Genomic DNA, 24,428 nt, shown 5'->3' on the forward strand with positions numbered 1-24,428 from the left:
AAAATATAGATAAAAATTCCAGAACTGCCTCAGCTGTGTTTTCTGTAGTTTTCAATGATAAGATGAAGCAAACACACAAAGAGGAAGAGAGAGGAGAAATTAGAGACCTGCTTGCATTTGCGTCTTTTATTCCAGTTGTTCCTAAGGTGGAGCTGCACTCTTGTCTTCCTTCTTATCTGGTAATCAACCATTCCACGAATATAATGAGCTGATTCATTCTCCTCTTGTTTCCTTAGGCTCAAGCCGAGTATCTGTCACTTGTAATCAAAAGAAGTCTGACCACCTCACCAGAAAAGAGTACCAATAGGTGGCTTTCCTGGCCAACTCAGAGTAGTTTAGTAATACTAGCTCTAGTGCTATTTAAAAACTTGAGCCCACGGCGCCTTGGTGGCTCAGTCGGTTAAGTGTTCGACTCTTGATCTTAGCTCAGGTCTCGATCTCAGGGTCGTGAATTCAAGCCCTGTGTTGACCTCCACGCTGGGTGTGGAGCTTACCTAAAAACAACAACAACAAAACCTTGAGCCCTAAGCCTGGGCATCCCAGCATCCATAGATTGAACCTCACCTTATCAAAATGTCACTAGGCCCCACGTTCTTCTTACCTTCTCCCTCATGCCCCACACCCTTACCTATCCTGCGGAGTGGTCTTTTGTGGTCCCTATGGGTGGGAGATAGTCCCAAGAGTAAGTATAGGGTAGGCTCAGGCAGAGGCACTTGTATACAGCAATGGTCTTTCCTAATCCAAGTGCATGCACATGTGGAAATGCCTGTCCTGTAACATTCTACCTTACAAGGGCTCATCTTGCAAGCAAGACTTGCAAGATGTTTTATTTGGGCCGCCAGTTAAGTTAAGCAAAACCTCACATAAAGGTCAAGGCACAAGAATTCTATAACCCCCAGTTTTCAGGAAGAGAATTTGATTGAAATTTCATAAAAGAGAATAGCATTGAAAGAAAAATTCAGTCAAGGCAAAGGGATGCAGTGTGCCCTGGATTTCATCTTAAAAATAGAAAATAAGGTGCTTCCCCCCAAAACTACTACATTCAAAGTCATTTGTGGGTATGTGCGTATGTTGAGGAATGAGAGTGTAGGACTAGATTAAAAATAACTGTGGCGTAGGATCTACCATTATAGAACAGAGACAAGAATGAAAGGGTGGTTAATCCGAATGAATGTGAATAACATCATCCTTTTTACTTAACATAAAACTAGCAATTAAAAAGATATTTTAAAAAGACTCATAATAAACCACGAAGAGTGACTCAGACTCTAAAAGAGATGAAGCACTGTGTCTACATTCTGATCATTTAGAGAATGTTTGCTCCAGGGGAAAAGCTGTAGCAAATGATATCAAATTTTTAAGGTAATTTTACTTTATTCCTATTATGAAGATAATACATGTTCATTATGGAAAATGTAGAAGTGTCAAAGAGGAAAAAAGAAAAAGACAAATAATCCACATTCTACCGACCATCTAGTAATAAGTATTTTGTGTTAGGCTGACTGTCCTTTCAATCTCTTTTCAATGCATATCAACATATACCTTTCACAAAGGAATTCATTACATCCTGGTTTTTGTTTTGTTTTTACCTATAGTGAGACTGTATTTTCAAATATTCACTTTTCTTTGCTGAACTCTGTAAAATAACCTTTGCTTTAATAAATCAGAGACATCCACATTTGTCTTGGGAAGATTTAGGATTGTTTTGACAGGAATATGAAGAAAAATAAAGCATGGCTAATTAACTTCTGACTAACAAAACGGAATTTTTGAGTCCTAAGTGAGATATTTTTCCTGAAAGTCATTGTGGAGAAATGAAAGGACAGAATTTCGTAAGCTGCTATTAACAAGACCCAGAAGCTCCCAAACACAGCTCAGATAGGGTGACCTTACAGTTTATCTTTCAAAGCAGATCACTAGAAAGTGAAAGAAAAGGCTTTGAGTAATTCTCAGGCCAATGGGAGTAAACTCTCCGGGGCAAACCCCCGCATGCACACACCCTCTCCACAGGGTATTCGACAGAAGCTGTCAGCAAGCCGCTGCAGGGCTGCTGTGTTGAGGGATGAGGTGCCACTACCACCGGGGCTCCGGGGTGACGAGCCTACGTCAGGGGCGTGGGGAGGATAAGCATGACCTGGGGATCTGGGGTGACAGTAAGGGCCAAAATGGAACTAAGTCTGTAAGCAGAGACACCGGGGCCTCAACAAAGTGGATGGGTCACCAGTTCAGGGTGAAGGCCCAGAAGTTGGACAAAGGATGATGTGAGCAAGAACAAGGACCCACACATAATCTGGGGGCCTCACTCCCCACCGCCAAAATAACATACAACATCAGTCCCACACACACAGATGCCATTGGGGAAAGGAGAGTGTGGAGGATGAAGGACTCAGAAATAATGGGCACCATTTTGAGAGACTATTTTAAATGAAAACAAGCTGTTTAAACTTGAAGAGACAGATACCCTATAGTTGGCAAGTTTGAATTTTTTCCTACTAACAGTTGAAAGCCATGAGGATCGATTTTAGAAAATAAATTTTATATATACATCTGAGTTGTGTGCAAATTTCTAATTCTGTGACCCACTCGATAGTGAATGTATTTGCATGTCATTGGTCTACTATTACATCATCTCAAATGGTCACATATTATAATTTAGAATTGTTTTTTTAAGCACGAGTCAAGAAATCAAAATATCTCTTTAAAGTATAAACTCATTTGTCCCTATATAAACTCAAAATCTTCTTAGTATCTGTCAGTCCCTGATAAGTTATGCACTGCAAGTAGGAAGAGCACAAGTTTAGCTCCCAATTTTAAATTCTTCACCATTCAAATCAGAAGAAGAGCACATTATACTCTAAGTTCACTTATACAGAGGTGAGCAAACAGGCTTCAATGTCGTCCTGTTATAGAAGGATCAGGCTATGAGAAATCGATTCTTGTTTTATTATGAATTTATGCTGTCCTATAGACTTTTACCTCTGGGGCTTTCTAAACTATAAAATAGAGGGTCCCAACCCAGTGCCTTTTGGGTTTCTGTGTGTGTTCATTCTATCTGCTCATTTGTTCATTTCTTTGATGAATGTTAATTGAGCACCCACTGTGTTCTTACCTTTGCCCTGGGGCTTGCTCTTTTCACTTCTCATTATTGACCAAAAAAGCCTCTTTAAAGGCTCTTCTCTCTTCTCTCCGAATTCTATGCTGTGTGCATGGAAACCACATAAGCAAATGTATTTAAAATGTACATAAAATAGGAGTTAATAAGCATTTGGTTGAGGACCTGAGCTGTTAAAGGTAGGAGGATGGAGGCTTGGTGGAAGGGGAAGCATTTAGGGATTTCAAAACAGAGGCAGGCTGCACCATGTGGTTACTAAAGGCTTTCGGATTTGCCTTTTCATCCCATTTTGTGAGTGCGTACTGCAGATGTGAGGAGAAGGATGCTGGCTAGAGAAGGGCTGGGTCACCCTGCCGTGGCCCCGAATCATGTGAAGGACTCCAAATACTGCCAGGTTAGTCCTGAGAAAGTTGCTGAATAAATACAGGAAGAATGATACAGCAAATTAGAAAATGCATCTCTATTTTCTTTGCAAGTACACTAATGGTAACTTGTGGCCTTGAAAGCGGGTTCTCCTCTGTGCAGTACCTTAAATAGACATGAACTCCCTGTTCAGACAGCACAATAGAGTGTAAGTCTGAAGAGCATCACAGAAAGCTCTTTCTTTCCCCAACCCAAATGATTTTTCTGTAGAAATCTGTAAAACTATGAACTTCCCTACCCCACAATTAACACTGCATTTTATTTTTCTTCCTTTTTTTCCCTTTCTTTCTGTTTTCTTCTTACTATAGGGAGGTGGGGGGGGGGGAGAAGGGAAGAGTAAAATGCCCAGGCTCTTTAATTAGGGCTTAGACAGGGGAGAAAAGTAATTGAAATATACATAAAATTAACCTGATCTCTTAAAACTCCAGGTGTCACCATGGAGACCAGAGCATGAACTGTCTCCATGGAGACTCGAATGAATTTTTGGGCTTTAAATTATCATCACTTATTACCTGATGTCGATTTGGGCAATGAAGAGATGAGTTAAAATACACATATAAAAATATAAGAAGTAGCCTCACATCAGAGCATTTATTAAGGGCAAATCTAGTTGTTCTGGTTCTTAGAATTCCATTATTCCAATGAATGGGAAGATACCCCAAGAGAAAATGTCCCCCAACTCAGAATTTCTCATGGAATCATCTAATGATACAACTCCACAAATGCTACAGGAATGAATAGAAAAAAACAATTTCTAGAAAAGGCCTCTCTCATTCAGAAGCGTCAGTGTGATGCGGGTGAAATGGCCCTGTCGATCATTCCAGCTGTAAGGAAGAGACAGTGCCTAGGCAGTGTCTTATTCCAGTAATGCACCAGAGATACTTTTAACAACCATTCTGTGCATATCACTTTATCAGGTCTATTATATACAAATGTTTTTAATATGTGAAGTGAAGTCAGACAGACTTGTATTACATGCAACATAAAGAGAAATACAGAAATCATGGAAATGTTTAAACTGTATAAGCAGAGGTAAATAAGAATCTTTCCCAGCTACAGATTCTAATTTGCAAACCTAGAGGTACAGTCATTTAACTGATCAAATACTCAGTTGAGAGGCCACTTGAATGCTGTATCATAGATAGTAAGTATTCATCAATTAAATAAAAATCACTCATAAAAGATTAAAATTTAATAAGAGTTTCAATATATAATAGGCCAATAGAAAACAAACAATTATGACCAGAATGTATAAAAACAAAATAGCTGATCAGATTATTCATTTGGAAGTTTATATAATTTGAACTTTATATAGTTGGGTTTTTTTTTAAGACAGATTTTGGTGACTGCTTAGACATGGAAGGGAAGCAAGGATGACAACAGCACAGCCAGCTCAAAGAAATCAAGTATTTCTCACATTTTATGATAAGTTCTCATTATTTAGGTTGTTATATTCTATAAAGTTGTTACAAATAATTAGCAAATACCGAACCACTGCTCCTAGGGGAAATAAAGGAGTACGTTCCTATGAGCCTCTGCTCACATTTTCATCAACCAATCAATCTATAACCTGGTTTTATGTATGTTTCTGTTTAAATATACGTTATTTGATATCTTCTGCTGATTCATTCACACTGAACTCACAGCACTGTAACTCGTGACTGAATGAAGGCTGTGCGACATATATTTTCTCCACAAGGCACATCACAGCCTTCTTGCACATAACACCAGATAGCACTCCAGCAGTATGGTGGCTATATCAACAATGAAATCAACAACAAAAAGCACAAAGATGCTAAATAGATCACGAAAAAAAATACTTGTTTACAGTATGAGAGCTGAAACAAGAAGGCAGAGTGTCACTTTGATCTAAAAACAGGAGAGTGACTAAAAAATTTTGCCTCTCTGCACATGCCATAAATGACCATAAAACTGCCTTGAGTATTGATTTGAGGTTATAAATACATTTTCGCAAGTAGGCAAATTTACAAATACAGAATCTGCAAATAATGAGGATCAACTGTACTTGCGGACTACAGAGAACTATTTTTATTTCCCTACAAGGTTGCTTCTTACTATTCCATTGTACTTGCCTGTGAGTGCAGTGTTCTCTTTTGTGTATCTATGGAGCTCCTATTCTTCCTTCTAAACCCTGCTCAGGAAACTACACACACACAAACCTCTTCCTGTTACCTTTACCTCTTATACTCATCACTATTTTGCACAAATCAGATTATACTGAATTTAATGGTATTCTCCTTTACAGGTGTATGAAATTCCTTGAGGTCCATGACCATGTCCTAATACACGTATATAACCTTTACTGTGCTTACTATGTGCCAGGCTACATGTTAAAATGTGCTTCAAAACAATACTATCGTCCCCAATTTACAGTTGTAGAAACAGAGGCCTAGAGCATTCATGTGACTTGCCATATCACATGCTGCAGAGTTGATATTCAAACCTAGAGTCCAAGTGTGTAATCATTATCCTAAAAAATTAGTATTAGCTACCATATGTTTCTGACTGCTTACTACATACAGGCATGGTGTTAAATGCTTTAGACAAATTAACTCACTGAATCCACTTTATCTCTCTCTGTGTCTCCAACACATAGCAAAGTGCATGACACATGAATGCTTGTTGAATTTCCTCCTGTCCCCAAACGTTCTTTCTAAAACTAACAGCATAAGAACTCTGTACATTCTCAGCAGTGACCAGAATGACTTTCCGTGTTAGACCACATTTCTCTCCCACCAAATTCCTCATCTCCTTTTCATGTATGTTCTTCTGTGGTTTTGCTATTTTTGTCTACGATGTCCACAAGTCATGGTAGGGCAGAAACACTGTCCACTTGAAAAAGTTCTTTGTCTTTAACACTAATTTCTAATAGTGATTTATATTATGACCTACATCTTTATAGAGTAACAAAACCATGGAAGAGCTAAGTGTTTTGCTTGAGGTCTATGAGGTAACCCTTATATGAGGCTAAAAGAGGATTTTCTGCATAGAGCTTTGGATTCCAAATCTATCTAGCCTCTCACACTCAGTTCAAAATAGGCAGAGTCAGTTTTAGGGATGAGAAGTAAAAGTAGGGGGAGTGGGCTTGTAGGAAAGTGGGTAGACTGCAGAAAGTTTGCAAGGCAGAAACTGCAGGGTTCACATACATTACATGAATAAATGGGATCAAGGAGGGCTTAGACAAGTCAGCTCATCTCCCCCTGCTGTCCCCTAATGCACCCTTCCTTTCATGAGTGAGCGATGTTATCTCAGAAATGTGATTTCCAGGCCCCTGCAAACACCCTCTCCTCCACCGTCGCTGAGGGTGATCTATGACCTCTGGTGGACAGGCACCTGCAGGGCAGGACTCAGTGGCAGGGCAGGGCTCTCGGAGGCTTTCCTGTCTCTTCCTGCTGCCCCAACTCTCACTCCCCCTCTTCACCTCTCCTTCGAAGATCTTTCTTCCCTTTCTTTTTTCTCCCTTGTCTCCTCTCCCAGTCCTCTCACTTGTCTCATCTCTTTCTCACCTCTTCCTTTTCCCTTTCTCTGCCCTTCCCTTCCTCTTTTTTCTTTCTCTTCGCTGTTTATTCCATCCTCTCCACCCTTGCCCCCTCTCTATTACTGTCTCTCCTCCCCCATCCCTTCCCCCAGCAGCCGGGAACTGCAGCGAGCTCGCTCACCAAGAATACACCAACACGGGTTTCGAGTACTTCTTGTGATGGGAGCGGAGGGTGAGGGAGCCCTTGCGCTGCAGCAAGTCCGTGGGTCCGAGCTCAAACCAGTATTGCTTACTGCTGCACCAGTAGTCCTGGCAGGAGCTGCCAGAACTCTCCATTGAGGCGGGCCACATTCAGAACTCGGAGGATTTCTTTCTGCACCTATTCTGCTCCCCACGCCAACATCGACCAGGATTCGGCGTCTCTGATCTCCTGAGCAACCTGGGGCGGGGTCAATGGAGAGGGCGGGGCCAGTGGAGGGGCGGAGCCCTCAAACCTAATAACTCTTGCTTTCCAAGCACAGTAGTTACTGATTGAAAGAAACTACATTTCCCAGAATGCAACGAGGGGAGCGACCTGCTTACGGAGAGGTTGAGAGGGACGTCCTAGGCCTCCTGGGATCTGTAGTTTCACCCTACCACCAGCCTAATCCTGAGAGTGGCCGGCGGAGTTAAGGCGGACTGGAGGGTCAGGTAAGGGCTAAGGAGACATGAGCCCAGAGCAGCTCTGCTCTGGCTGTCCTTGCAGAAGTTCTTTTTACCATCCATCGTCTGTTGCCACCACACCTTCTACTTACAAGCATGTAAGTTTAACCAAAAGGGAGCAAGAGAACACCCCTCAAGCCCTAAAATATGTCATTAATGTAGATTTTCTGAGAAGGAGGAGCAGAATCATTTAGCAAATCAGCTAAAAAGTCTGGGGATGAAAAAGCCCTGACTGATTCCGGTTTCAGCTACTTTCTCAACCTTTGTGAGCACGAGTTTCTTCCTCTGAAAAAACAAAGTAGGGGATGGGACTGAGGAAGGGGCAGGGTGAACACAAGAATCTGAGGTCCCTTCAGGCTGAAACGCTGAAAGACCCAACCTCTAGCTACAGCGTAGGGCTCCAGGGCATTCAGCTCCCTGAGACCTGGCAGTTCTCATTTTCACACTTGATATTTTATGACAACACAAATTCATCACATTATTCTGTTGTTTAATATATGACAAGGAGATTTCAAAAAGATTACCTATGGCATTGCTTTCAAGAAATGATTGGATAGCTGTTTTGTAGGAGGAAGGTACTTATTTCATCTTTGGCTTTCCAAGAGAGGAATATTTAAGGCATCAGAATTCTCCTCCCTAACTGAGTTGAGCACCATAAAGGCATTAGTGGACTTCATCATGGCCATCCCTCTGGCCTGGCATGATGCTTAGTACATGGCATCATTTCAGAGTATGAGTGAACAAATGAATGAATATTACATTTGAGTACTTTAGATTTACCTGGGCTTCCATATATTCCAGAGGTGTCCTACTTTATGAAGACCATATGTACACAAAAATTCAAACTTAAAAACACAAATTAAGAGATATTTCACATTACAAATGGATTCTATAGTTTGCGAAAGATTTATTACAGCCCTCCTGTAAATAATGAAGTGCTCTTCCAGATCAGTTTTCACAAATTTGATTACACACAACTACTGAGTGCTTCTCTGTGGCCTGTGATACCCAGTGTGGGTGCCTGTGGTATGCTAAGGCCCCTATTTTACTGACAGCCACAGTTAAGCCATGTTATTTAAAACCAATTAAATAGTCCACTGTCACCAGCGAAGTGCTAGTAGAGTACTGAGCCTATTTTAGCCCTTTTCTTCTTGAAGAAATGAAAAAGAAAAACAGAAATTTACTTTAAAAGGCTAAATAAGACCCATGTTAAGGTCAATTCTGCCCAATCAAAGCAAAACATACTGCTGTTACTCCAAAAATATTACCATTATTACTATCATCTGTTTTTTAAAATTTTATTTTACTTATGCTTAAAGTGTATTTACTTTGCTTATGCTTAAAGTGATGGCAACGTAATATATTTGTGACCAAGATGTCAGATTTCTGCAGCCAGTTTGACTCAAGAGACAGAGGCTGCCCAGAGCCAAGCCCTTTCTGAGGTACATGGACAGGTACTACAGAGATTTAAAAGCATTTCAGCACACCAAGTAGCAATAAGTTAAGAAAACAAAACAATTGTAGCTTATAATTTTAGAGTTCCTTAAATCAAGTTGACAACCTAGTTTGGTCTAATGAATATGCTTTTTTTGTTCTACTCTTTCCCCTTTATACCAACTTTACCAGCTTTATTGTCTTCTGTGTCTACTAAACACTTTTCAACATCCTTGTTTTGGGATATATAAGATAGACTCTCAGATTCTTTCCGTTCTCTTTGTATACACCAGTACATTCTGTGGAATTTTTGCTTTGCTGATTCCTTATCGATGAAATAGGAAGAGAACAGAAGGGTTTTGTGAGAATTACGTAAGATAATATATTGAAAGCAGGTGGAACAGTGCCTAATGGATGCTTAGCCCTCAATTAAATTTCAGCTACTCCTGCTCTTGTTACATCCTAACTCTGTCCTTATCACTTGGGAAAAGTACCCTAAAATGTGCTTGTTTGTGTGGAGTTTCCTAAGTATACTTTCTGTTTTTCAAGCTTTGTCTGTTTACAAGGGTTTTTTAAATGAATATCTTTTTATTATATTTTAATATGAAATTTAACAGCCTGAATCAGAAAAATGTTGGCAAGATATTTGGATATGTTACCAATGATAATGATGGTTTTGTATTCATATGGAATCTTTTCTCTTCAAGACCATTAATAAGCTTTATGCTTTTTAAATGTGAAATCACTGATCCTCAACACACTTGAGTTATTCCTGTTTTCCTCAAACGTCATCAAACCAATGAAGTGTAGGGATTAAAGCAATGCCTTCTACTTAGATTAATATCTTTTCACCATAATATCCTTGGGGCAAGAAAATTATAGTTCAGGTGGCTGAAACAGGACTTTTCTGTAGGAAAGTGCAGGCAGACTAACTCAGGAAGTGGGAATCCCCATCATTAGCCTACTCTAATATATTTATCAGTTTTATCAGATTATTTAATAAGTTGCCAAGAAGACCTGACCAGAACAGCAAACCTAAAACAGATGTAAACCAGCCAGATGTAAATGGTCACAGGGGCAAACCTCTTCAGCATCTCCTTCCTCTTCCTGTCTTAACAATCATCTGCTCGATTCCAGGAAAGCACCTGCCCAGAAGCTTCCAAAGTCACTATCAGCATGTTCTCCCCGGCATTAAACTTTCTTCTACCAAATGTCACACAATTATGTTGAGAAAACAAAAATCTAAGTCCGTAAGAAAATTAACTTGTACCATCTCCATGTTGAATCATTTAAATCTACAAAAAACTTCTTTTAAGTTATATAATACTTAGAAGTTTAAAATTAAGTATTTATGTCCTAATCAAGGATTGATTACATAGTTTTTTTTTTAATTCTCTAGAAATAGGGAGCTCACCTCCTACGTCAAAATGAATGAGATTTCTGGTCTTCCTCAATCCCTCCGTGGTCCCACTACCATCTTTTCCTCCTCCCTCCCCCTTCTTCTTTTCCTTTTCCCACATTTCCTCCCTTTACCCCTTTCTTTTCCATGCTCTACTCCTTCTCTTCTTCCCTCCCCTTCTTTCTCTCCTCCTTTCCATCTCTACCTATTTCCTCCTCCTCTTCTTCCCCCTTTGAGAAATGGTATGGATTTCAGAGTCAGAATCTGTTGTTGAGCACCCAAGAGAATCTGGTACAATTTAGTTATGTGAAAAATACGAAAGATCCAGATACCAGGGCCAAAATTTATATGAGTAAGCTCCTGTTTAATGACCCAGGAACTCTCAAAAGAGTCAACTCTGACAAAAGCTCCAATCTTCTTCCTTTTGCTTTAAGTATTCATAACTACCAATGGTCTTTTTTAGAATGAATTTAACCTTGGGTATGATTTCTCTGTACTTCCAATCTGTGTTGTTAACCTATTAGGCATTGACTTGCTCTCAAACAACTGTTATTAATTAGTATATTGACTAAGTGCTGTCATACAACAGGCATGATTTCTAGAACTCCTACTATCAGCACAGAGGATTAATTTATTAAATATTCAAAGTATGGTATTCTATAATTCAGCATTTCCCTTATTTTGATAGCCAATGAGTGAGATTCTTTGGCAGAACTGTCCATAACTATTATGATAAAATTTTAATGTCCTGGACTAGTAATGATATGTTCTAACATAAATGTAGGTTAGGGATTTCTTTAACATTCTACAGATTGGATATCTTTAATTATTCAAAGACTAAATATCCATTTTCACAAATGATCTAAACCCTCGGTTTCTTCCTTTTCTCCCCTGTGCTGCTTCAGTTTCTTGGCACCTTTACTGTTTATTAGCAACAAGAATGAGACCATGTAGCTACCAGTTAACCATTTTTAGGAAAGGAGTGGTACTGGAAATTAAGTTCAGTACTGTGGCTTTCTTTGTTTTTTGTGCTCTTTAATCTGCATAAAGGAACATCCTCTCCCAGGGAAGAAGCTCAGAGAAAAGAAACTGGATTTGGGCTCCTTTTGCTCCTGGTGGTGGCAGACATTTTCTCATGTCCCCACAAGACCCACCCCCAGCTGCATGGTGAGCAAGCTGGTAAGAAACCCACTGAAAGGCTTCCCCCAGAGGATCAGGTATGTGCAGGAGGTTTCTGGTTGTTGAGTACACCAAACACACAGCTGAGGATGCCAAGTCGCCAGTCTGGGGTAGAGGTCAGGAACTCAGGGAAGAAGCTGGAGAATTTCCAGAATCTTGAAGGACTTTTTGAGTATTGCACGATTCTGAGTTTCTTGTGTTCAGGGGGCATATGTCAGACTTGTGGTGCTGTTTCCTCTGTTCATTAAATCTCTGTTTACAGCATCATGTTAGGTTGCTTTAAACTACAGAGGCCTTCAGGCTATTTCAGGAGAAGGATCATTTTCTAAAGGGCCAGGGCGAGACTAAAAGCAAGTATGATAACATTAAAAAATAATAATAAAGGAAGCAGACTTAAAGATTTTCAAGACCAAACAATCATTTACATTTTTAGCACCCATTCTGTGACCAATTAGTACAATTAACCCTTAAACAACTCAGGTTTGAACTGCACATGTCCACGTATGTGAGAAATTTTTTCAATTAATATATTGGAAAAGTTTTCAGAAATTTGTGAGAATTTGAAAAAACTCACAAACTGTGTAAACTAGAAATATCAAAAAATTAAGAAAACAGTAGGTATGTCGTGAATGCTTAAAATATATATGTAATAGTTTATTTTATCGTTTACTGCTATAAAATATACACAAATCTGTTAAAGAAAAGTTAAAATTTATCAAAGCTTCTGCACACACTTACAGACCATACATGGAGCCATTTGCAGTCAAGAGAAATGTAAACAAATGTAAAGATGCTGTATTAAGTCATAACTGTAGAAAATTAACTGTAGTACATACTGTACTATGGTAATAATTTGGTAGCCACCTCCTGTTGCTACTGCAGTGAGCTCAAGTGTTGGGAGCATCCTCTTGAAACGCCTATGACGCTAATCACCTCCACTTAAGCAGTATGGCTCTCCAGCAAATTGCGTATCACAGTAAAAAACTATCTCTTGTCGTTCTCACATAGTTTTCATCATGTTTAGTGCAACATTATAAACCTTGACTAACACCATGGGACCCAGAGGAAGTGCCACTAGTGATGCTGGAAGTGCTCCCAAAAATCCCAAGTCATGACATTACAAGAAAAAAATGATTTGCTTGATATGTACCATAGATTGAGGTTTGCAGCTGTGGTTGTCTGCCATTTCAAGATAAAGGAGTCCAGCATAAGGACAATTGTTTAAAAAAAAAGTGGGGGGGGAACTTTGTGAAGTTGCTGCTACAGCTTTGCCAGCAGGCATGAAAACCCCGCACTTTCTATGAAATACCTTTTTATATCATATTGAAAATGCAGCTTGTATGTGGGTACGGGACTGCTTTAAGAAAGCCATCCCTATGGACTCTAATATAATTCATGAAAAAGCAAAGTCATGATATGACAACTAGGGCAAAAGGAAGGTGAAGGATCTAAAGCTGGAGAATTTAATGCCAGCAAAGGATGGTTTGATAATTTTTAAAAGGATTGGTTTTAGGGGTGCCTGGCTGGCTCAGTTGGTGGAAGATGCAACTCTTGGTTTCAGGGTTGCAAGTTCAAGCCCCACATTGGGTGTAGAGATTACTTAAAAAATAAAATCTTAAAAAAAAAAAAAAGGTTTGGCTTTAAAAAAAAATGTCAATATACCAGGAGAGGCAGCTTCTGCCAACCAAGAGGCAGCAGACAAATTCCGAGATGCCATTAAGAAAATCATCGAGGAGAAAGGATATCTGTCTGAACACATTGTTAATACAGAAGAAAGTGCCCTATTCTGAGGGGAAAATTGCCATAAGAATGTATTAGTAAGGGGGGTGGCGCCTGGGTGGCTAAGTCGGTTAAGCATCTGCATCTGCCCTCAGCTCAGGTCATGATCCATGGGTCCCGGGATCGATTTCTGTGTCCAAACCCCGCCCCCCTGCCCGTGGTGGGCTCCCTGCTCAGCAGGGAGCCTGCTTCTGTCTCTTCCTCTGCCCCTCCCCTCCCCTCCTCTTGTGCTCTCTCTCTCAAATAAATAAAATCTTTTTTTAAAAAAAATCTATTAGTAAGGAAGAAAAGCTAGCACCAAGATTTAAGGCAGAAAGGACAGGCTAACTCTACTCCTTTGTGCAAATGCAGTCTGGTTTATGATGAGGACTGCCCTTATCTGTAAGGCTGTTAACCCCTGAGCCTTGAAGAGAAAAAGATTAAATACCAGCTTCCAGTCTTTTGGATGTACAACAAGAAGGCCTGGACAACAAGAACCCTTTTTTTCTGGCCTGGTTCTATTGTGATGCTTTGTCCCTGAAGTCAGGAAATACATTCTCTTGATACTGGATGATGCTCCTGGCCACCCAGATTCCCATGAGTTCAACACTGATGGCAACCAAGTGGTCTACTTGCCCCCAAATGCAACATCTCTAAGCACCGTAGATCAGGGTGTCCTAAGGACCTTTAAGACTCAGTACACGCAATACTCTATGGGAATGACTGTCAATGCTATGAAAGAGAACCCCAATACAGAGAACATCAAGAAAGTCTGGGAAGATTACACCATTGAAGATGCCATTATTGTTATAAGAAAAAGCCATGAAAGCCATGAACCCTGAAACAATAAATTCCTGGGGAGAGAACTGTCCAGATGTTGTGCATGACTTCACAGGACCCATGACAGAACCAATCAAGGAAGTCTAATCCCAACCCCTCCATTGTTGAAGGGGCAACTGTAATAGCTTTGGTATACATTAGGTGTGGAGATTTTCCAAGTAACACTAATAATTTCTAGTTAAAGTTTCCCTAATTATAGTGACTTAGATAGTACAGTTTTGATGACCAATGACAGAAAGCCAAATCCAAGTTAGGACAGAAAGAGGAGTTTATGGACTCATGTAACTGGAAATTCCAGGGGCAATTCTGCCTTCAAGCATATCTGAATACCAGAGGTTGATGATGTCTTGGGATGCTATCTCACTATTTCTTGGTTTTGCTTTCCTTCTTGGGTTAGCTTATTCTCAGGCAAGCTCTCCCCAAATGCTTACCAATTTACATTGCTCCCCTACCCTTTTATAACATAAAGTGTTCCTCTTTCCTCTAGCTCCAGCAAAAGTCCTGGACACCAATTGGCCTGACCCGACTCATGATTGTTCTGAAAAAATCACTACAGCAAGGCCCAGGGTTGATGTGGTACACTCCCCATCTTGATCTGTGTCATGGTTTCCCCTCCACGGGGAGGTTTGCCCTTTCTGACTAATCTAGACTGAAAGTATGGGATTGGATAAAAGGGAAAAACAGATCAATTCCCAAAATAATGGGAAAGCATGCCTGAAAGGCAAAAACCACAGATACCCCCTGTAGATAGTAATAATAAGACATCCTATCCATATATCACTTTATAAAATATTTTTTTCATACACTCTCTTACTTGGCCCTTACAAAAATAATTTGGGATGCATACTGGCATTTCTATTTCCAAGATAAGTAAACTGAATCACACATCTAGAGGCAAAGCCAGTCTTATATTCTTATCTTTAGACTCCAAGGAAGGTTCTCATTCTTATTCTACTACAGATACTACATATGTATATATATTCTTCTGTTTGCAGGAGCCTGGACTCTAGTAGGACTACAGGATTATGTCCTCAGCTAGCCTTTACTTCTGTAATTTTTGTCTTCTCTGGATATGTCATGACTTTTCAACCTAAGGCATTAAGTTGTTTGTAATGTTAGGTTAGCAGTACGTTTCCAAAATTCCCCCCTTGTTAATTTCCCTTGAAATTATACAATTCCATACTCCTAAAGCTTTCATAAAATCCAGTCAAATAGTTTGGGTCTCTCATCCCTTTGCCTGTCACTTGAGATCAGATTTCATTTCTGTCCCGAAGAACATCTGGATCACATTTTGCCTTTCTTTCGCTTTCATCCTCTCTGTGTCTGGATTGATTTTCCTTTCTCAGAGTAACCCCATCCCCCTGTGGGGTGTTCACCATCCCTAATAGGACTAGAGGACTTGAGTCTTTCTTCTTCAGATTTCTCTTGTCACTCTAGAATCCTGAGAATGTAAAGGGTATCTGAATTTCTAAAACATTTCGACATAAGCTTTTATTTCACAGTGAAAGGTTAAATGTGTTGTTTTCCCTAAAGAGATGATTTTAAAACAAATGTGATTTTATGTTCATATAAAATCCTAAGAACAAAAATACCAAGATCTCAATATCCTTTCCAAAATATTCAAAAATCCTGTATCCACTTCTATCAAGAATTGCAGTTTTAATATTAAACTACCCTGAAATGTATTTTAAATGTAATTACATAGCTCATGCTGTGTCATCTCTTCTCATTTACCAGTGTCTATTCTATTTATAAGATGAACTAAATTTCTATTTCTGACTGAACCTTATTATTATTAAAAAATGTATCATATTTTCTCCCAGTGTGGATATGCATGAGGGAATATTTTGTGTAAAAATTAATTGCCTTTTTTTCTTGGCACATTATAAGGAGAACAATTTTGGAAGTAAAAAATATTAATGATTACTCTGATCCACCAATTGGAAAAGTTTCTTCAATACTGTGATACAAAATTTCCTTCCATTATATTCAGAATGTGGCATAAATGTTTTTTTATTCTCCAGATGGCTATAATTTCTTACTTTCTATCTAAATTTATAAAAGTCACAGAATAAACAAGCCTAGAATCTGAGCTCACTGGGAGAGTGAAGGTTATTTTTTACAGCATCTTAGCCAAAGGAGAAGTGTACTCCTGGCCTCTAAAATACTGCTAAGGAGACTTTCCCTATCTACCTCCACATGAGTCCAGAGGAGAGAGCACACAATTCACAAAGGCAGTCCATTCCAAGTTTGTACAAGGATAATCGTAAGTTCCATCTTACGTTGAGCTAACATGAACCATCTTGCTAGATGCACTTGTTGGTTCTGCTTCTGGAAGATAAAAGATAAGCTTTATTTCTCTCTTGTGAAAGATCCTTTCAAAAGATATATGAAGAGAGTTAACATGCCTTCTTTTTTCCCAGGTAAACAAAGTAAACCTAACATTTTTTCATATTTATTTTGGCTGAACCGCTGGATGTGCATCACTTTGATCATGATCCCCTTAAAAAGTGATTCTTAGAAAAGAGCATAATGTTTTACTCTGACCAATGCCAAGTACAGTAGGGCTACCACTGTGTCCCATACATTTGATTTTTTGCGTTTATTAGCACAACCTAAGCATGGGAGAAAAGAAGTAAGAAAGGATAAGAGACAGGAAGGAAGAAAGGGAAGAAGGGAGGAAGAAAGAGAAAACATATGAACTGAAACAAAATCAGGGAGAAATAAAAAATTCAAAATATATGTATGCCCTGAGGCTAAGGATCAGAACTAGGATCAGAACTCCCATCTAATAACTAAGCTTTGGACCTCTGGCAAGGTTGAAAGCTCATTATCAAGCCACTTGCTTTAAGCTTGGGGTCTCTGAAGCAACAATTGAAGGAGCCTATGAACATACAAATCCACTGCGGTGCATGGGTGGCTCAGTTGGTTGGGTGGTCGGGTATCTGCCTTTGGCTCAGGTCATGATCCCAGGGATCCAGGGATGGAGCCCTTGTCCTTGGGGCACCTGCTTCTCCCTCTGCCCCTCCCTCTACTTGTCCTCTCTCTCTCTCTCTCTCTCTCTCTCTCTCTCTCTCTCTCTCTCTCGTGCGCTATCTCTCTCTCTCAAATAAATAAACGAAATCTTTAAAAATAAAAAAATACAAATCCTCTACAAAGCAAGTATCTCCAATTTACACTCTCAGGATTCCCCCAGATTAAATTCAACAAGCATAAGCTCACAAGATGCTACTGGTAAACACAGAAGGAAATAAGCTAGGATAAGCAAAAACAAAAAAGAATAGATTTAAGTCCCCTACTACCAATCGCCCCCACCCCAACACAACTGCTTGAATTATGCAGGATGTTAGATAATCTGAATCAAAATTGCAAAGAAACAAATCCTGGAGTCATAAAAACAACCTAATGAAGGGATAAATCACTATTAAAAAAATGGTCAGAGAAACTTTTAACATAAACATGGATGCATTATGTTTCCTCTTCTCATCAGGGAAATCCAAAAGCTACAAAAATATGGAAAACAAAAATTCAAACTTTGGTAAAATTAAGAGACTCCAAAATAGTTGTAAAGGCTGCTGAGCGTTTAGGATTCACCTGGCAGTAAGTGAAGAGAAGCCTATGAGCAGTGTGGTAGCCAGAATCCTAAAATCCATGCCCTCCACCAAGATTTCCTGCCCTAATATGAGGGAGTATGAATATAATGAATGCAGTAGTACACCTATGATTATGTTACATTACATGACAAATGAGGTTTTGCAGATGCAATTAAGAGTACAAGTCAGTTGACTTTGAGTTCATCAAAAGGGAGATTATCTGGTGGACCTAATCTAATCACATGAGCCCTCTGAAAGCAGAGTTTTCTGTCTGGTGGCAGAAGAGAAAGATCTAAACAGAAGGATTCCATTATATTGTACACCTGAAACTAATATAACATTGTATGTTAACTAACTGGAATTAAAATAAAAACTTAAGAAGCGGAAAAAATAAACCCAGAAGGATTCCAGGTACTGTTGCTAGTTTTGAAGATGGAGGGGCCCACACAAAGAAAGGGAGAGTGGCCTCTCATGGAAATGAATTCTGCCACAACCAGAATGATCTTGGAAGTGATTTCTTCGATTTCAGATAAGAGCCAAGTCCAGCTGATACCTTGATTTTAACCTTGAAGCCTGCCCCACTTCTGACCTATAGAACTGTGAGCTAACAAATGCTGTTTTAAGCCATTAAATTTTTGGTAATTTGTTATGCAGCAATAGAAAAAATAAATGGTATTTCAGAAAGTATTATTTTTCTTTTATTTATTTTTAATTTTTCAAGTTTTTATTTAAATTTCAGTTAACAGGGTGTAATATTATTTTCAGGTGTAGAATTTAGTGATTCAACATAAACACCTGGTGCTCATCACAAGTGCCCTCCTTAATCCCCATCACCTATTTAACCCACCCCCCCACCCACCTCCCCTCTGGTAGCCATCAGTTTGTTCTCTATGGTTAAGTCTGTTTCTTGGTTTTCCTTTCTCTTTTTCCCCCTATGTTTTAGTTTTGTTTCTTAAATTCTACATGTGAGTGAAATCATACGGTATGTGTCTTTCTCCGAATGACTTATTTCACTTAGCATAATACTCTCTAGCTCTGTCCTCATAATTGCAAATGGCAAGATTTCAGTCTTTTTGATGGCTGAGTAGTATTCCATTGTGTGTGTGTGTGTGTGTGTGTGTGTATATATATATATATATATATATATATACCACTTTTTCTTTAACCATGCATCAGTCAATGGACATTTGGGCTCTTTCCATAGTTTGGCTATTGTGGACATTGCTGCTATAAACATCAAGGTGCATGTATCCCTTCCAATTAGTATTTTTTATATCCTTTGGGTAAATACCAGTGATGCAATTGCTGGATCATATGGTAGCTCTATTTTCAACTTTCTGAGGAACCTCCCCATACTGTGTTCCAGAGGGGTTGCACCAGCTTGCGTTCCCACCAACAGTGTAGGAGGGTTCCCCTTTCTCTGTATCCTCACTAACACCTGTTTTTTCCTGTGTTGTTAATTTTAGCCATTCTGACTGGTATGAGGTGGTATCTCATTGTAATTTTGATTTCTATGTCCCTGATGTTGAGTGATGTCAGGCATCTTTTCATGTGTCTGTTCACCATCTGTATGTCTTCTTAGGAAAAATGTCTATTCATGTCTTCTGTTTTTAAACTGGATTATTACACCTTTGGGTGTTGTTTTATAAGTTCTTTATATATTTTGGAATCTAACCCTTTATCAGATATGTCATTTGTAAATATCTTCTCCAATTCCTTAAGTTGCCTTTTAGTTTTGTTGATTGTTTCTTTCACTGTGCAGAAGTTTTTTTATCTTGATGAAATCCCAATAGTTTATTTTTGCTTTTATTTCCCTTGCCTCAGGAAACATCTACAAAAATGCCGCTACGGCCGATGTCAGAGAAATTACTGCCTGTGCTCTCTTCTAGGATTTTTATGGTTTTAGGTCTCACATTTAGGTCTTTAATCCATGTTGATTTTACTTTTTGTGTATGGTGTAAGAAAGTGGTCTAATTTCATTCCTTTGCACGTGGCTGTCCAATTTTCCCTATACCATTTGTTGAAGAGATTGTTTTTTCCCCATTGCATATTCTTTCCTCCTTTGTTGAAGATTAATTGACCATATAGTTCTCGGTTTTCTATTCTGTTCCATTGATCTATGTGTCTGTTTTGTGCCAGTACCATACTGTCTTGACCATTACAGTTTTGTAATATAATTTGAAGTCCAGAATTGTGATGTTTCCGGTTTTGCTTTTCTTTTTCAAGATTGCTTTGGCTATTAGGGGTCTTTTGTGGTTCCATACAAATTTTAGGATTGCGTGTTCTAGTTCTGTGAGAAATGCTGTTGGTATTTTGATAGGGATTGCATTAAATGTGTAGATTGCTTTGGGTAATATAGGCATTTTAACAATATTTGTTCTTCCAATCCATGAGTATGGAATGTTTTTCCATTTCTTTGCATCATCTTCAATTTCTTTCATCAGTGTTTTATAGTTTTCAGAGTACAGATCTTTTATGTCTTTGGTTAGGTTTATTCCCAGGTATCTTAGGGTTTTTGGTGCAACTCTAAATGGGATTGATTCCTTGATTTCTCTTTCTGCTGCTTCATTTTTAGTGTATAGCAATGCAAGATTTCTGTATGTTGATTTTGTATTCTGTGACTTTACCGAATTCATGTATCAGTTCTAGCAGTTTTTTTAGTGGAGTTTTTTGGGTTTTCTTTATAGAGTATTGTGTCATCTGCAAATAGTGAAAGTTTGATTTCTTCCTTACCAATTTGGAAGCCTTTTATTTCTTTGTGCTGTCTGATTGCTGTGGCTAGGACTTCCAGTACTGTGTTAAATAACGGTGAGAGTGGACATCCCTGTCTTGTTCTTGACCTTAGGGGAAAAGCTCTCAGATTTTCCTCACTGAGGATGATATTAGCTGTGGGTTTTTCATATATGGCCTTCATTATGTTGAGGTATGTTCCCTCTAACCCTACTTTGTTGAGAGTTTTTACCATGAATGGATGTTGTACTTTGTCAGATGCTTTTTCTGCGTTTATTGAAAGAATCATATGGTTCTTATCCTTTCTTTTATTAATGTGGTATATCATGTTGATTGATTTGTGAATACTGAATTACACTTGCACCCCAGGAATAAGTCCCACTTGATCACGGTGAATGATTCTCTTAATGTAGTGTTGGATTTGGTTTGCTAGTATTTTACTGAGAACAATGTTCAAAATGTTCATCAGGGATATTGGCTTGCATTTTCTTTTTTAATGGAGTCTCTACCTAGTTTTGGTATCAGGGTAATGCTGGATTCGTAGAATGAATTTGGAAGTTTTCCTTTCATTTCTATTTTTTAGAATAGTTTGAGAAGAACAGGTATTACCTCTTCTTTAAATGTTTGGTAGAATTCACCTGTGAAGCCATCTGACCCTAGACTTTTGTTTGTTGGGAGATTTTTCAATTACTGATTCAATTTCTTTGCTGGTTATCAAGCTGTTCAAGTTTTCTATTTCTTCCCATTTAAGTTTTGGTAGTTTATATGTTTCTAAGAATTTATTCATTTCTTCCAGTTTGTCCTATTTGTTGGCATATAGTTTTTCATAATATTTTCTTACAATTGTTTGTATTTCTGTGGTGGTGTTCTCCTCTCTCCTTTGTGATTTTATTTATTTGGGTCCTTTTTCTTTTCTTTTGGTAAGTCTGGCTAGGGATTTATCAATTTTATTAATTTTTTCAAAGAACAGCTCCTGGTTTCATTGATCTAATATTTGTTCTAATCTTTATTATTTCCCTTCTTCTGCTGGCTTTAGGCTTCATTCGTTTTTCTTTTCCTAGCTCCTTTAGGTGTAAGTTTAGGTTGTTTATTTGAGATTTTTCTTGCTTCTTGAGGTAGGCCTGTATTGCTGTATCCTTCCCTCTTAGGACAGCTTTTTCTGCATCACAAAGGTTTTGGACCATTGTGTTTTCGTTTTCATTTGCTTCCATGTATTTTTTAATTTCTTCTTCGATTTCCTGGTTGACCCATTCCTTGTTTAGTAGTGTTTTGTTTAACCTCCAGGTATTTGTGATCTTTCCAAATTTTTTCTTATGGTTGACTTCAAGTTTCATAGATTGTGGTCAGAAAATATGCATGGTATGATCTCAATCTTTTTGTACTTGTTGAGGCCTGATTTGTGACCTAGTATGTGATCTATTCTGGAAAAAGTCCCATGTGACTTGAAAAGAATGTGTATTCTGCTGCTTTAGGATGGAATGTTCTGAATCTTTCTGGTCCAGTGTGTCATTCAAAGCCGTTCTTTCCTTGTTGATTTTCTGCTTAGATGATCTGTCCATTGATGTAAGTAGGGTGTTAAAGTCCCCTACTATTATTATTATCAATGAGTTCCTTTATGTTTGTTATTATTTTATATATTTGCATGCTGGGTGCATAAATATTTATAATTGTTAGATCTTCTTGTTGGATAGTCCCCTTTATTATGATATAGTGCCCTTCTTCATCTCTTGTTACAGTCTTTGGTTTAAAATTTAGTTTGTCTGATGTAAGTATTGCTACTCTGGCTTTCTTTTGATGTCCATTTGCATGATAAATGTTTCTCCATCCCCTCACTTTCAATCTGCAGGTGTCTTTAGGTCTAAAATTAGTCTATTGTAGGCAGCATATAGATAGGTCTTGTTTTTATGTCCATTCTGACACCCTGTGTCATTCGACTGGAGCATTTAGTGCAGAGTAATTATTGACAGATATGTATTTAGTGCAATTTTATTACTTGTTTTGTTGTTGTTTCTGGAGATTTTTCTCTTCCTTTCTTGTTTGTGTCACTTTCGGTCTTTCATTTCCACTCAAAGAGTCCCCATTAATATTTCTCTCAAGGCTATTTAGTGGTCATGAACTCCTTTAGTTTTTGTCTGTGAAACTTGCTCTCTCCTTCTGTCAGAAAGTATTATTTAAAAAAAACATCTGGGTGCCTGGGTGATTCAGTCGGTTAAGCAGCTGCCTTCGGCTCAGGTCATGATCTCACGGTCCTGGGAGCGAGCCCCACATCGGGCTCCCTGCTCAGCAGGGATTCTGCTTCTCCCTCTTCCTCTGCCTGCCTGCCGCTCCCCCTGTTTGTGCTATGTCAAATAAATAAATAAAATCTTTTAAAAATAAAAATAAATCAAAAAAATCCTCAAGATGCTGAGCCACATCTTGAGGTACAACTGCTTATTTAATTAGACTGAATTGAAATTAGTTTGTTCTTCAATCTCATTTGAAATTACTTGAAACATGAGATTCCACGACAGCTCAGGCAGCTGGGGGTAGGGGTAAGTTTAAACAATATGGCCTCCGGTAATGCAAGTAAAAATGTTTCTAAATGAATGGTAACAAAGCATTGTGAAAATTTCCTTATTATTACTTACTACTCATTGTTGAGAGCCACTGAAGTGCTACATTTTGAAATGTATGTATAAAAATCAGTTCAGTCTTTAACAAACAATCTGCAGCTTCTACAAGCAGAGGGATTAGGGAAAGGAAAAACTGAAACCCAAGGGAGAACGATTGGTTCATTTATTTTCAGTGTCTTTTGCTTCCTTCTTACCTAAACTCCCATGTCAGGGATGTAGCAGCACCCTCCACAATTCCCAGGAGTCTCTGAATGCCTGCATGTGGTATCCTGTCCAACGGCAATTTAACTGTCAGGATATATCATCATCAAGTCCTTCTGCAAGTTGCCCGACTTACCATTATGGCACCATGAATGGCTTTATCAGGATGGCACAGTCTTAAATCACTTCAATCCAAGAGAGAATAGGAGAGCTGTTTCAAAGGCTCACACAGTGGTTGCATTAAGGTGTGTGGATAAAACACAATGGCCATGAAGGTATTTTGTGAGAAAAGCCAGTCATCACTTTGATTTGCCTTCCATTTCCTGCCCATATTATTTTTCCAATTGCAGGATAACCTTTATAGCTAATCTAAGGATTTGTTAGCATGACTCCCAGAGGCTTCTGGGAAAGTGACCCCTCTCCTGGCTCTGCAGTACTAAGTTTAAGAATATACTTGGATCAGGATGCAGCAGGCTGCCTGCACCAAGAATGATGAATGGGGACTATTCATACTTAGGTTTACTGTATTGTGTTGTAGTGCCTCCTATATTATATTCAGTGTTGTATTGAGAGGTTGAACATACAAATAACAATGACCAGAACATATATAAAAACAGAACGCTGACCTACGACCTGCAACAACCTGCCCAGGAAATCAACCAACCCAGGAAGCCAGCCTGCTGTAAGTTAGACCTGCAGGAAGTCAGACTGCTATCTCTAGTGATGGTCCAGGAAGTCAGACAATAACCCCAGTAACAACTGGCCCCAAATGACCAGGATTTGATTAATGACAGACAGTTTTCCTAATATTTGTCCCCAATCTGCCCACAGTTTCCTCATGTCCACCGTTTCCAATCAGGGCGTACCTGAAGCTTTATCTTTTTTCCACCCTTCTGCTTGCCTTTGAGTATCTGCCAAAATGCAAGTGACAGGTGCTGGCTCCCTT

General features: G+C 38.8%; 1 protein-coding gene and 1 long non-coding RNA gene across 12 annotated transcripts in view; one reads left to right on the forward strand and one right to left on the reverse strand.

The window, feature by feature from the left end:
- The window catches only part of CFAP95 (cilia and flagella associated protein 95), a 248,679-nt gene that overhangs the window by 194,139 nt on the left and 30,112 nt on the right, over positions 1–24,428 (reverse strand). For 2 of the 10 annotated variants that reach the window (XM_025891460.2, XM_073878090.1), the window contains exon 1: positions 7,216–7,481. The exons of 2 other annotated variants lie outside the window; for them this stretch is intronic. In XM_025891460.2, the coding sequence (XP_025747245.1) occupies positions 7,216–7,385 (170 nt within the window). In that variant the 5' untranslated portion in view covers positions 7,386–7,481. Of the gene's footprint in view, positions 1–3,109; positions 3,199–7,215; positions 7,483–16,539; positions 16,678–24,428 lie in introns of those variants that run through there. 6 more of the 10 variants (XM_073878091.1, XM_025891461.2, XM_073878094.1 and 3 more) reach the window with 5 other exon arrangements.
- LOC112838680 (uncharacterized) overlaps positions 7,556–24,428 on the forward strand; it is a 46,851-nt gene continuing 29,978 nt past the window's right edge. For both annotated transcript variants that reach the window (XR_003212030.2, XR_012374038.1), the window contains exon 1: positions 7,556–7,724. This is a non-coding gene — a long non-coding RNA (uncharacterized lncRNA). The remainder of the gene's footprint in view (positions 7,725–24,428) is intronic.

Source organism: Callorhinus ursinus, unplaced genomic scaffold (genome assembly GCF_003265705.2).
Source record: "Callorhinus ursinus isolate GAN/ISIS: 27379988/994484 unplaced genomic scaffold, GSC_fseal_2.0 scaffold28, whole genome shotgun sequence".
NCBI lineage: Eukaryota > Metazoa > Chordata > Mammalia > Carnivora > Otariidae > Callorhinus > Callorhinus ursinus.